Source organism: Opisthocomus hoazin, chromosome 21, assembly GCF_030867145.1.
Source record: "Opisthocomus hoazin isolate bOpiHoa1 chromosome 21, bOpiHoa1.hap1, whole genome shotgun sequence".
Lineage (NCBI taxonomy): Eukaryota > Metazoa > Chordata > Aves > Opisthocomiformes > Opisthocomidae > Opisthocomus > Opisthocomus hoazin.
This window is the reverse complement of record NC_134434.1, coordinates 7,549,753-7,562,624: the sequence shown is the minus strand read 5'-3', so window position 1 is coordinate 7,562,624 and position 12,872 is coordinate 7,549,753. Positions and strand designations below refer to the sequence as shown.

Sequence of the window (12,872 nt, the reverse complement as noted above, 5' to 3'; positions counted from 1 at the left end):
GGTGGGGATGGGGGAAAAAGGGCGGCAGTGCTCTGGGGGATGCAGGGAGAAGGGGCTGTGATGCTCCAGGGGTTACAGGGAGAAGGGGCGGCGATGCTCGGGGGGTTACATGGAGAAGGGTGGCAATGTTTTGGGGGGTTACAGGGAGAAGAGGCTGCGATGCTCGGGGGGATGCGGGGAGCAGGGCGCAGCAGTGCTGCTTCTCCATCCGTCTGCCGGGGACGGGTGCTCGTCCGCGTTGCTAATTGCGGGTCTGAAGGAAGTTGTGTTTTGATGTAATGTAATTAGGCAGCACTGGCACGGGGTGGCTCATGGTTGGAGGGGTGATGGATCCATCCCACCAGCGCTCCGAGGAGCCCTCACCATCCCCTGCTGGGGCTCCCGACTTCCCACCCCGCAGCAGCAGCCGCCCGCTTTGTTCACCCTTTCCCATTAATTCAATCTGCACTGATAGCAAATCATTACCGAGGAATATATTGTGTAAAAATGAGCTGTTAATTGAAGTTTTGTTTGCTTTTTCTCTTACCCTTGCAAAAAGCCTTGCATAATAAAGGGCTGTAAAAATACATGTTGCCACGCTACAAATACACAAGGTGGGAAGGGGGCAGGGAGAGAGAAAAGAGACGAAGCTGGTCTCCATTAGACTTTAATAAGCATGTGGGGAAAAAGCTCTCGTTAATGCCATCTGAGGCTTAAAGGTTTATTGCTAACAATTAAAACCTCGCATTGTAGCGCTGACTCGATGCCATAAACCTCTCTGCCGTGTCCTGCTGAGCAGGGTGGCGGTGATGTGTGGGGCAGCCCTTAGGAAAACATCCCCGAGGAAAATATCCCTTAGGATGCGGCTGCGAGCTTGGCTGCAACGGGTAAGTTCCTCCCGGCGAACAACTGGAAAGGCGTATGCATCCTAACTGGTTTCGGTGGGCAGCACTCGTGTGCTCACAAACTCTGCCCGGAGCAACCGGTCCTTCAGAAAATAGATTTAGTGGTTGGGTGTCGAGGTGTCCCTGGGCTTCATGGGGGACAGGAGGTTGGTGACACGAAACCCGCTCCTGCTGCTGCGGAGGGGGTCGGGTTGGTTTGCTGAGCTGGTCGGGTTCTTTGCGAGGTTGCGCTGCGAAAGCAGCAAAAATGTTCCCGTGCGTTTGTTTTTGTAATGGCAAAGGTTACAAAAACGCTCTCCTTTCTGCCCTGGAAAACATCGCGGTTGCAAAACCCCGGGTTTTGTAACAAACCTCCTGGGTTTCCCCGGGAGCCTGGGAATTGCGCGCGCGTTCCCTCCTCCCGGGCAGAGCCGGTGCCAGCAGCATTCCTGCTGTGTTTGTCCTCCCTCCGCGAAGGGCCCGAGCCCCCAGCGCCCCAGCGAGAAAAAGCCGTCCAGTTGGGTTTAACATGGATGTTGCGTTGGCCAAAAAGATGGCTGGGGCTGTGGCCGGCTGCCCGCGGAGCCCCTCGCTCAGCGATGCTCGTGGGGGTCCGGCCGTGCCATGCCGGGTGGGAGCGGTCCCCCCCGCCTCTGATTGGAAGGGATGCATTGCCCTTGTTCCCGCCGGAGGGGAAATTTGGTTTATTTGAGGGTTTGGGGTGTTTTTTTCACAGAATCCCAGAATCCCAGCATGGCAGGGGTCAGAAGGGACCTCTGTGGGTCACCCAGCCCAACCCCCTGCCCAAGCAGGGTCACCCAGAGCAGGCTGCACAGCACCGCAGCCAGGCGGGGCTGGAATATCTCCAGAGAAGGAGACTCCACAGCCTCCCTGGGCAGCCTGGGCCAGGGCTCCCTCACCCTCAGAGGGAAGAAGTTCTTCCTCGGGTTCAGCTGGAGCTTCCTGGGCTTCAGTTTGTGCCCGTTGCCCCTTGTCCTGTCGCTGGGCACCACTGGAAAGAGTCTGGCCCTGTCCTCCTGACCCCCACCCTGCAGATATTTCGAGGCATTTCTAAGGTCCCCTCTCAGCCTTCTCTTCTCCAGGCTGAACAAGCCCAGCTCCCTCAGCCTCTCCTCGGAGGAGAGATGCTCCAGTCCCCTCCTCATCCTCGTAGCCCTGCGCTGGACTCTCTCCAGTAGCTCCTCATCTTTCTTGAACTGGGGAGCCCAGCACTGGACCCAGCACTGCAGTGGGGCCTCCCCAGGGCAGAGCAGAGGGGAAGGAGAACCTCCCTCGCCCTGCTGCCCACACTCCTCCTCATGCACCCCAGGAGACCACTGGCCTTCTTGGCAGCCAGGGCACGCTGCTGGCTCGTGGTCAACCTTCCATTTGCCTCCCTCCCTCCCGCGGGTTGCCAGGCCGAGGGTTCCTGGGTGCACTCGGTGCTGTCGGTGCGTGAGAGTGCTGTGGGTCTGGGCGCTGCCAAGGGTCTCCCGTCGGCTGCTGTCGGGCGAGGCAGCTCCCGGGGACCCCTGCGGGCAGGGCTGCTCCGGGGTCACCCCGCAGGGCACCCCGGCTGTCCCCACACCCCCGGGCACACAGAAGGGAGGTGATTTATTTCTCCTGCCCCTGCAGCTTGTCAGCAGAGGCCGATGATTAAAGCTGCTGTTTGCAATTCAGGAATTATGAGTTATCAAAGCGGCTGATAATTAGCAGTGAATAAAATGTACTTGCTATAATATTACATTAGTTACAGATAAACCGATACCAGCCTTAATATTCACTTAAGCTTCCCAGTTTGCAGTTATCAGGGGAAGGCGGTGGTGTTGTGTCGCTGCTGGGATGGGAAAGGCCTCCCAGCCTGACGTGATCTGCTCATGAGACGCTGCTGGAGCCGCTCTGCCGTGAAAACACCGGGAATTTTGGCCATGGATGAACCTTTCCTTCCCAATTCCCATGGCAGCGCTGCCATAGCTACGAGCCGGCTGCCTGCCGCGGGCAGGGCTGCGTGCGGGGCTGGAGGAGCCAGATGGAAGATGCTTGGCGTGGGAAGCGGGGGGTCCCCAGGCCTCCCCCCGGGGCTGCTGGGGGAGATTGCTGGTGGTCCCAGCACAGGCGGCGGGGCTGGTGTGAGGGCACGCATCGTGCCGTGGGGAGGGCTGCGGTGCTCGGTACATTGCAGGATCGGGCCCTCGGGGTCAGTTCCTCCTGGGGAACTGGGTTCCATGAGGATGCTCTCGTGTTAAGCTGGTGCTGGTGGGTTTCTGTAGCAGCTCCGGCCGTCGTCGAGGAGCGATTCCCATCCAGCGCGGCTGGAGAAGTGATCCCAACCTGACGCAGCGCTTGGCTCCGGAGCTGCCGCTGGTGTCCCCCGCTGGGGGATGACAAACTGACCACGAGCCAGCAGCGTGCCCTGGCTGCCAAGAAGGCCAATGGTCTCCTGGGGTGCATGAGGAGGAGTGTGGGCAGCAGGGCGAGGGAGGTTCTCCTCCCCCTCTGCTCTGCCCTGGGGAGGCCCCATCTGCAGTGCTGGGTCCAGTGCTGGGCTCCCCAGTTCAAGAAAGATGAGGAGCTACTGGAGAGAGTCCAGCGGAGGGCTACGAGGATGAGGAGGGGACTGGAGCATCTCTCCTATGAGGAGAGGCTGAGGGAGCTGGGCTTGTTCAGCCTGGACAAGAGAAGGCTGCGAGGGGACCTTAGAAATGCCTCTAAATATCTGCAAGGGTGGGGGTCAGGAGGACGGGGCCAGACTCTTTCCAGTGGTGCCCAGCGACAGGACAAGGGGCAATGGGCACAAACTGAAGCAGGGGAAGTTCCAGCTGAAGATGAGGAAGAACTTCTTCCCTCTGAGGGTGACGGAGCCCTGGCCCAGGCTGCCCAGGGAGGCTGTGGAGTCTCCTTCTCTGGAGATATTCCAGCCCCGCCTGGCCGCGGTGCTGTGCAGCCTGCTGTGGGTGACCCTGCTTGGGCAGGGGGTTGGGCTGGGTGACCCCCAGAGGTCCCTGCCAACCCTGACCATTCTGTGAGTCTCGTGAGCGGTGGCCCCTGGTCCCGCAGAGCAGCACGGAGCCTTTGGAAGGAGCTCCAGCCAGGCATCTGCACTAGCACGGTGCTGGGATGGGAGTCGATGCAGCCAGGTGGTGTTTGGCGCTTTTTTGAATTATTATTATCATTATTATTTAAAAAAAGTAGTTTATAGTGAGGAGGGCTTTGGAGAAGTGTGGGTGTGAGCAGGCGGACCCTCGCCGCGGGGCTGGTGTGGGGTGCTGCTCCCCGGGGGCTTGGCACATCCCGTGGGACGCCGGTTTCCCCGGAGCCGGCCAGTGCCGTCCTCCAGCAACCCTGCGCTTGGGAGCGACGTGGCCGGCCGAGGTCTCGGGCGAGGAGACCGCAGGCTGGGGGAGCGTGGGGCCGCCCGCCGTCACTCGTGCCTTCGCCGGCTCTCGGTGGGTGACAGCCGCGTGCTGCTGGCACAGGGATTCGCATCCGGAGGCTGGCTTGGGAGCGCCGAGCCCGCGGTGTGTTGGTTCAGATAATAAAATACCGGCCTGTTGTTTCACATGCAAACGGGCGCTCTCTGCTAACCGAGTGCTTTCTCCGGGAGCTCGCTTCCTATCCGATCCTGCCTCATGTTTTTAACATAAATCCATTTATCCGCCTCAGCAGAGCCGGGGCCTCGCTGCTCTGTCGCTGCGCGGCCGTCGTCTCCGTCCCCGGGGGGTCAGGCTCGGTGCGGATGTGCAGCAGGGCCGGGAGCTCACCGGGGTCCGGGGAGCTGCGGAGACCGGCTGTGTCCCTCCCCGTGGCCGGGGCGCAGCGGCTGGGGACCTGAGGCATCTCCCCTTCCTCCCCACCCCTCTTTTCCTTCTTTTATTGCTTTTCAGTCTCTGATCTTTGATCACTTTCCCTCTTCTGATAAGTGTGGAACAGGAGCCTCTGGGCACCATCAAGGTGTGGCTTGTTATCATCACTTGTCTCCGTGTTAGCTCCTGGGCGAGTTAGGACCATTTTTTATTGTTATTTTTTTAATAAGGCAGTAGAATGCATTCAGTTCTTCCCCGCTGAGGTGCTTCCTGCCGTTAGTTGATGCGTTACGGTCGTGGCTTCGCGGAGCCTGTTCCGGGCGTTTGCTGGGTTAAAGGCAGCGCGACGCTGCGCGGGAAGAGCAGCACCTCCAGATTTGGCACCAAGCGACCTACCCAGAGCCAGACTGTGAGGATTTCTTTATTAATTCATTTTCCTTCATTGCTCAGGTGGGGAGGAGCAGATTATTTCTTACAGGTGTCACTCGCTTTGGATTTCGTCTTGAAATTGGCTTCGGTTCGTTTAGCAACGTGCGCGAGCGGCCGGCCGGGCAGCGGGGTGCGATCTGAAATCCTTGCTTCTTTCGAAAGCAGGCAGCTGCCGCCTCCTCGCTGTCGCAGCCCGTGGCCCCGCGGTACCGGGGCGATGCCGTCGGTACCGGGTTGACGGCCGGGATGGCAGCAGGAGAGGGGCACGCTTCTGTACGGATTAATCCAGGGTTGCTGCAGCTTTTGGGTAGCAAAAGCAGGGTCTGCTCGTTCAGGTGGGTGCTGCATGGGTTGGGTGCTTCTCTGCTGTCTGCAGAGGTGCTGGGCTTTTTTTCTGGTCCGCTTTTACGCGCGGGGCTGTGGCAAGGCAGTGACCTTCCCGTCGTAGCTCCGTGAGCAGAGACGAGCGCGGCGGGGACTCCCGCCTCCCGGAATAGTTTTCCTCCAAGCTCCACAGGTCTCCCTGCCCAAGTCGCTCATTGCATCAAGCTTTTTTGAAATCATCAGCCCCCGTGGTTATTTCAGTTAGCGCTAATTAGTGGCATGAACTAATTAATGTGAGTTGACTTTCCTCTTCTCTTCCTAATGCTTTTCTAACCCACTGACACGTTCCAATTAAGGACTCATGCAGGGACTGGACTGGAATGACTCAGAGCAATCACAGTTGGAGTAAATCGTGTGCTTTCCTGAAGGTCACCAATATTTTTTCGAATTGCCGGCGTTGCGTGTTTGTGCCTGCCAGCGGGGAGACGACCTGACCTTACAGTGAGCGTCTGAAAGATCTTCGAGTGGGTCTCCGTTTTGGCACGAGCGGATTCACGGGTACCACGCCGAGAAGCGCTGAGAGCGGCGGCGCGGCAAATAGCCGGGGGAGGCTGCTCGTCAGACCTTGAGACGGGTGGTCTTGACCTCGCAAGGACCTCGCTTGTTTGCATCTGTAGCTGTGCACTGGTAACAGAGGGCACACGCTGAAGGTTACCCGCCTGCTCGTGCTCGTACGAGTGATTTCTTCTCTCCTTGGCTGCGTTATTGTGATGTGCAGAGTCCCGCGGGCTCCGGCCGTGCCCTGGGCTCGCTTCCCTGCCCGTGCGGACCAGACCCCGTTGAGAGGCAGCTGGCTCTGGGCTGGGGGGAAGCTGCAAATCTGCTGCTGAGAAAGCTCACAAAGCTGCTGCCGCAGCTCGTGTAACAAAACGCTGGTGGGAGCCGTGTGGAGGGAGAGCCTTCTGCTCTGCCTAACCTGGTGTTCCCCGAGTCTGAGGGGAGTCCAACGGCAGCGGGGGGCTGGAGAGCCCACCGCAACGCTCCCAAATCCCTCCCGTGCGCTTAAAGCTGAGGCTTTACTTCTGCAGCTTCAGATTCCCATCCTTGCTGCTCCTCGGGCTGGCGTTTTCCAGAAAGTGATGCTACTCACTTTCCAGAGGCGAAAACCTCTTTAGCTTCGCCAGGACTGGACTCTCTCCTGGATATCGGGAGAGGCACCAGCAGCAGGGCGAGCCCATGAGTTTCCATTCTTTGTCTCTTCCTGCCCTATCCAGGTCATAGAATCACTGAATCATTGAGGTTGGAAAAGCCCTCTCAGATCATCAGGTCCAACTGTCACCCCAACCCCACCATGCCTGCTAAACCATGTCCCCAAGTGCCACAGCCCCACGGTGTTTGAACCCCTCCAGGGATGGGGAGTCCCCCACTGCCCTGGGCAGCCTGGTCCAAGGCCTGACCACTCTTTCAGGAAAGAAATTTTTCCCGGTGTCCCATCTGAACCTCCCCTGACGCAACCTGAGGCCATTGAGTCTGGTCGGGATGTTGAAGCTCCTGTCTTTCCTCGCTGCACTGTGCCGTCCAGGTTTTGCTGGGGAACGCTGGTATTTCTGCCTGCTCCCGAGGTGAGGTGCGGAGCTGCTGGTGTCTCCCGTGGGTGGGGGGTGGGCTGGGTCTGCCTTCTCCCAGGGGGGTTCAAACGTGAGCATCTCATCGAAGCGTCTTGTAATTGCTGGGTGACTGGAGGTGAAAGCACCCTCATTAAACTGCAATAGAGAGCAGATAGCAAATACGTGATGAGTATTAACAGCGCCGGTCAGACTGTATTATGCAAATGATGGGAGAGCAGACGATTTAGTTATTCATCTTTAACCTTTCCTTTTTGTTTAACGTGACCTTACCCATCAAGTCTCTCATTACCATCTCTGGCTGCTCAGCGTACGTTCGTTTATTCTGCTGCCCTCAATCCAACAGCTACACCCGCGTTCCCGGCCGGGTGCAGCCTGGACACCCTTCCTCGCGGATGCTCCCGGGGCTGGTGGCCGGGTTCTCTCCCCAGAGATGGGGACTCGGGGTCCCGCTCCCCGTGTTCTGGGTAGAGCTGGTTACACCAGGTAGTCCGGCCGCCGCCACGGGACGTGTTCCCTGCTCTCAGCTTATGGTTATGCCTCCAGCCCCGGGTTTCCTATCGCCTTTGGTTGCTGGGTGGGTTTGAGCAGCCTGGGGACATCCAGAGACACCGACCTTCCTGCCACGTCTCCACCACCGTGGGGGAAAGGCAGAAACAGTGTCTGCCAGGTTTTTTGGGATTTTTTTTGTTTTGTTTTGGCCAATGCAGATAAAGGCTCTGGCGCATCCTTGAGTCACGTCTGGTTTTTGTGAGCCGTGTCCAGGTTGGCAGGAATCGCTGATGGGAGCAGCGCAGTCCCTCTTGCCACGGGACGTCTGCTCCCATTGCCCGCAGACTTTACGCATAGCTGGACAGTGTTGGTTTTGGCTGTCCCTCTCTGCTTTCTGGAGGTTACAAATGGTATAGGAATATATTCCAAGTGAGTCTGAAGTTTCACTGGGCCGTCTGGCCGAGTCCTGCTGAACTAACACTGGGTGGTTGTGAACGTAGCGTCTCATTTGGATTCTCAGATGGGTTCAGAACAAACTATTTCCCTTGCAAACTCAATCTGTGTTGAAGAAATGGTACTCCATTGCAAACTAAACTTCTGCAGGGGTCGTCTCGGCAGCGTGGACAGCAGTGGATGTCCCTCCTTGTCTGCTGGTCTCCTCCAGGCTGACTTTGGAGGGAATTGCGTTTGTGGAGTTGCGTTTCTTGCTGTTGATGCATGTGAATTTTGCCTTTCCCTCTTTAGCCCTGTACTTCTTGGTCCACAACTCCTCTTAAACCATGTTCTCGATGTTTCTGCTGGACATATATATTTAAATCTAAACAACTAGACAGTCTGTAGAGAGAGGGGGGGAACCTACAAGATGCGTCTCCATGCGCTGCTGTGAGAAGCTGCTGTGACACGTGCCCCGATTGACTTCCCAGCCACATGGATGCCAGAGCGGTCTCCGAGGATGAGGCTGGGGGAAGGCTGAAGGGGAGATGTGGGAAAAAATCTTAAATGTCTCTCTTGCCTTGCAGGGTTTCAGCGGACCTCCCCACGCAGCGTTTGCCTTGAGCTGCAACCAACGAGCGGTGAAAGAAAAATATGAGCATGAACCTGCCCATCAGCCGGCCTACGAGAGCGAGCTGTCCATCCGGATAGGTAGAGCTGGGCTCCATCCAGGCAAGCATCCTGTCATATACCAACTGCAGAGTGCAGGGGGAAAATACCCCCGTTAAACTGGCACCTAGACTGTCACGTATGTGATTGAAATTAGATTGGTTTTGACACGTGCATGCACAGCGCGCCTTCTCTCCCCTCTCCGGTTCTGCCGCTCTGCTGGCTCTGCTTCCAACAATCGTTCCTTCTGTTTCTACTTCAGTTCTCAAAACCACTTGCACGTCTGTCGGTGCCTATGAATTATGGATACTTAGACATCTCATTCGCCAGGGAAATGAAATCATCAGCTTAGCTTGAGAGGAGTTTATTTTCGGCGTGGGCACAGCGAGCGCTGACCCTGCCCTTGCCAAGTCGCGCCACGGTGAAGGTGCCCCGCGACGAGGACCCTCGGTGGCCCTCCCAAATTATAGGCTAGGACTGGCAGGCGTGCTGTCACTCCTTGTTTCGGAGGTTAATAGAATTGCAGCTGCCAAAGTGTGGATTAAAATGTCTTGTTGGCAGCTATTTCCTCCTTAAATAGGTTTTAGAGAAGGAACTGCTTAGTCAAGGTGGTGGAACCTCGTCAGGCTTCCCAGGTCCAGGGCGCGCACCAGGGATGGGGGATGGCTGCCCTTACGCCCGGTGGAGTGGGGATGCGGCCTCTGAGGCAACACGGGTTTCTTTTCCTCTGCTTAACAGGAGCTTTTTAATAGACAAAGAAAATGTAATGTAGTGAATTAATCTTACTGCTCCTCTGCTTTTACTTGGAGGGAAACCGAAATAGCAGTTTACAATATCTTGAGTACAACTGGGAGCAGATTGAGACGGAGAAACGATCCTTCTTGCAAAGAATAGTGCTGGCCTCTTCAATCAGGCTCCGCTATTTAACTGCATCGTTTAATTGCGTGTTTCCCAGAGTGTTTCAAATCCACAGGATTTTTCAGGACTCAGAATACCAGCTCGGATTTTTCCAAGGGGATGGAAGGCAGCTTTGTGTAAGACTCAGTGGGCTTTGGGTGCGGGAAGTCTTTTCGCTCTTGGGGCAAGTGGAAGCTCGAGCGTGCTCTAGCCCTGCCGGCTGTTGCGAGGTGTTTTGGTGTTTTTATAAGGTGGAGGCTTTACATCCCAGGTGCAGTTTAGTTGTATTCCTCAGGACAAAAAAGTAGTCAGCCCTGCAATTTTCAGAAAGTTAAGCTGCTGGGGTTTTATGTTTTCGTCTTCTCTTGGCTGCAAACAAGAACAGTGCAAATGGTTTTGAGAATAAAAAATTTCCATTAGACTTTGTTGTTTTTCCTGTCTCTGGGGAAATGGTATTAAGAATCTACAATACATTAATTCTTTTATTGTCTCTTGCTTTTTTTTTTTTTTTTTTTTTTTACTTACTGGAATGAACTCAGTATTTTCACACAAGGTACCTCAAGCCTTCCAAGCAAGCCGCTTTCCCCCGCGCTGGGTACTGCTTGGCTGTGCGCTGGGAACTCAACGGGTGTTTGCAAAGCCTAGGGGGTACGAAGTGGAATATTTCAGACTTAATCACTGTTGAATCATTAACCCTTCCTTCATATTTACGCGTTTTAAAATCGCAAAAGCTGTGAAAACAAAGAAAAATCCCAAAGCAGACTGCTGCCTTGTTCTGCAGTTGTCTTTACTGCCTGGGGATGGTGGCGAGGAGCAGGGAGCGGGTGTGGGGATGGCTGGGGAACGCGGAAGCGTGCAGCTCTCCAGGGCCCTGCGCGTCTGAGGTCACTGCTGTCAGAGATGTAAACGCGTATTTAAGGTGGCTGCGTGAGGGGTGGGGAGCAGAAGCGACCGCGTGGTCATGCTCGGGGGGTTTGACATTGGTGGGATCCTTGTAGCCGCGCTAAGCAAGCGAGAAGATTCCTTTTAGACCTGTAGAAAGGGAGATGGAGGAAATGCTGTAGTCAGATCTACCCCTTATCTACTCTGCTGGGAGAAAAATAATGCTTATTGTGGTTTTTTTTCCTCCAAGCGTGTTGGGGTGGCTCTGTTCTTCCCTGTCACCTCGAACCCCTTGGTTTCCCATCACTTGCAAGCTGCTGGTAGGGAGCGAGGAAGCACAGTTCCATCTGGCCAGGGCTGGGAGCCGCCTCTCTGCCTCCATTCATCCACCGGCTCCTCGCCAGCCCGCTGCTGCCCTGCGACTGCAGGCACCGCTGCGGATTTTTACGGGAGTCAACCGGGATTTTACGGGAGATGCTAACAGCTGGCTGCCTTGTGGATGTGGGACGTGAGGCACACGTGTCCGCGTGAACCGGAGTAACGGCGGATTTGGTATGAATTGCAGGGAAAAGTCTGTGTCTAGACATGGTGTTTGACGAGTGGGATAATCACAGAACCCCAGAATGGTCGGGGCGGGCAGGGACCTCTGTGGGTCACCCAGCCCAACCCCCTGCCCAAGCAGGGTCACCCAGAGCAGGCTGCACAGCACCGCGTCCAGCCAGGTCTGGAATATCTCCAGAGAAGGAGACTCCACAGCCTCCCTAGGCAGCCTGGGCCAGGGCTCTATCACCCTCAGAGGGAAGAAGTTCTTCCTCGGGTTCAGCTGGAGCTTCCTCGGCTTCAGTTTGTGCCCGTTGCCCCTTGTCCTGTCGCTGGGCACCACTGGAAAGAGTCTGGCCCCATCCTCCTGACCCCCGCCCTGCAGATATTTAGAGGCATTTCTAAGGTCCCCTCGCAGCCTTCTCTTCTCCAGGCTGAACAAGCCCAGCTCCCTCAGCCTCTCCTCGTAGGAGAGATGCTCCAGTCCCCTCCTCATCCTCGCAGCCCTGCGCTGGACTCTCTCCAGTAGCTCCTCATCTTTCTTGAAGTGGGGAGCCCAGCACTGGACCCAGCACTGCAGATGGGGCCTCCCCAGGGCAGAGCAGAGGGGGAGGAGAACCTCCCTGGCCCTGCTGCCCACACTCCTCTTGATGCACCCCAGGATCCCATTGGCCTTCTTGGCACCCAGGGCACGCTGCTGGCTCATGGTCACCCTGTTGTCCCCCAGCTCTCCCAGTCCCTCTCTGCAGAGCTGCTCTCCAGCAGGTCAGCCCCAGTCTGTACTGGTGCCTGGGGTTGTTCCTCCCCAGGTGCAGGACCCTGCCCTTGCCCTTGTTGAACCTCATCAGGTTCCTCTCTGCCCAGCTCTCCAGCCTGCCCAGGTCTCGCTGGATGGCAGCACAGCCTGCTGGTGTGTCCACCACTCCTCCCCGTTCTGTGTCACCAGCAAACTTGCTGAGGGTACGCTCAAACTCTTCATCTAGGAGTCACTAGGCTTTAATTACTACAATCGAAAGGAAACCCAGCCTTGTCTTTAGTGTACGTGGGTAGGCAAGGGACGTAATCTGTATTTCTCTGCCTCCCTTGGAACAGGCTTGGGTAAAGCTGAGGAGGGTTTGTTCGTTGCTCTGGGTGCAGGTGAAGTTCTCTCCGGTGCCGAGGAGGGAAACCGGGTGAAATGGCTTGGGCAGGGTCACCGCAGGCTGCGGGACTGGGAGGCCAGGTTTGACCCCATCCGTGGTGGCTGCGTGCGCGGTGTTCTCGGGTAGTTCTCAGAAAGGATTTACATACAGCATCGCACCTTGAAACCCGAGCTCTGACTCAGGCGCCTACAACCTGTATATTTAACAGCGAGGCGTGTTGGTTCTTTATCGTATCCTGGTGCCGAATGATTCACGTCACTCCAAATCAGATTACGGAGCAGAGTGGGAGGGCAACGACGTTCCCCATCAGCCTCCTGTGCTCTCGCTTTCACGTCCTCGCCACCGTATTGCAGGTGGGAGATCCTTATGTCCAAGGAGATGCTTTCTAGGTGTGCTGGGGCAGAGGGGTTTACAGCAGTGTGGCTGTAAAGTACGCGGACTAAAATACCAAATATCCTTCTGGTGCTCAGCTGGGAGTATCCTTAGCGGCTGCCGCAGCTGGGGGGTTATTGAACTCCCTGGGGAGTTAAGAGTAGTAGTCTGTGGGCTGGCTGCTGCCCCAAGCCACAGATAAATGTCTGCTGAAATACCTGGCTGACCAGCAGCATCTCTGCTGGCTCGTCGGCCGTCCCAGACCCACGCGTGTCTGTGCCAAGGGGATGCGAAGCGCTTCTGGCGTCGCGCTGCCGACGCTGTCAAGTCGTTAATATTATTAAGGGGAACCAGGGTTTGTTTTAATGACTCGATTGGCTTTTTGGTGGGGTGTGATTTAGG

General features: G+C 56.5%; 2 protein-coding genes across 6 annotated transcripts in view; one reads left to right on the top strand and one right to left on the bottom strand.

Annotated features, from left to right (window-relative positions):
- RPL38 (ribosomal protein L38) overlaps window positions 1-12,872 on the bottom strand; it is a 488,213-nt gene that overhangs the window by 205,184 nt on the left and 270,157 nt on the right. The window lies entirely within an intron of this gene.
- SLC39A11 (solute carrier family 39 member 11) overlaps window positions 1-12,872 on the top strand; it is a 106,254-nt gene that overhangs the window by 25,013 nt on the left and 68,369 nt on the right. For 4 of the 5 annotated variants that reach the window (XM_075440979.1, XM_075440981.1, XM_075440980.1 and 1 more), the window contains one exon: window positions 8,556-8,700. In XM_075440979.1, coding sequence (XP_075297094.1) covers window positions 8,556-8,700 — 145 coding nt within the window. The remainder of the gene's footprint in view (window positions 1-8,555; window positions 8,701-12,872) is intronic. The other variant, XM_075440982.1, reaches the window with a different exon arrangement.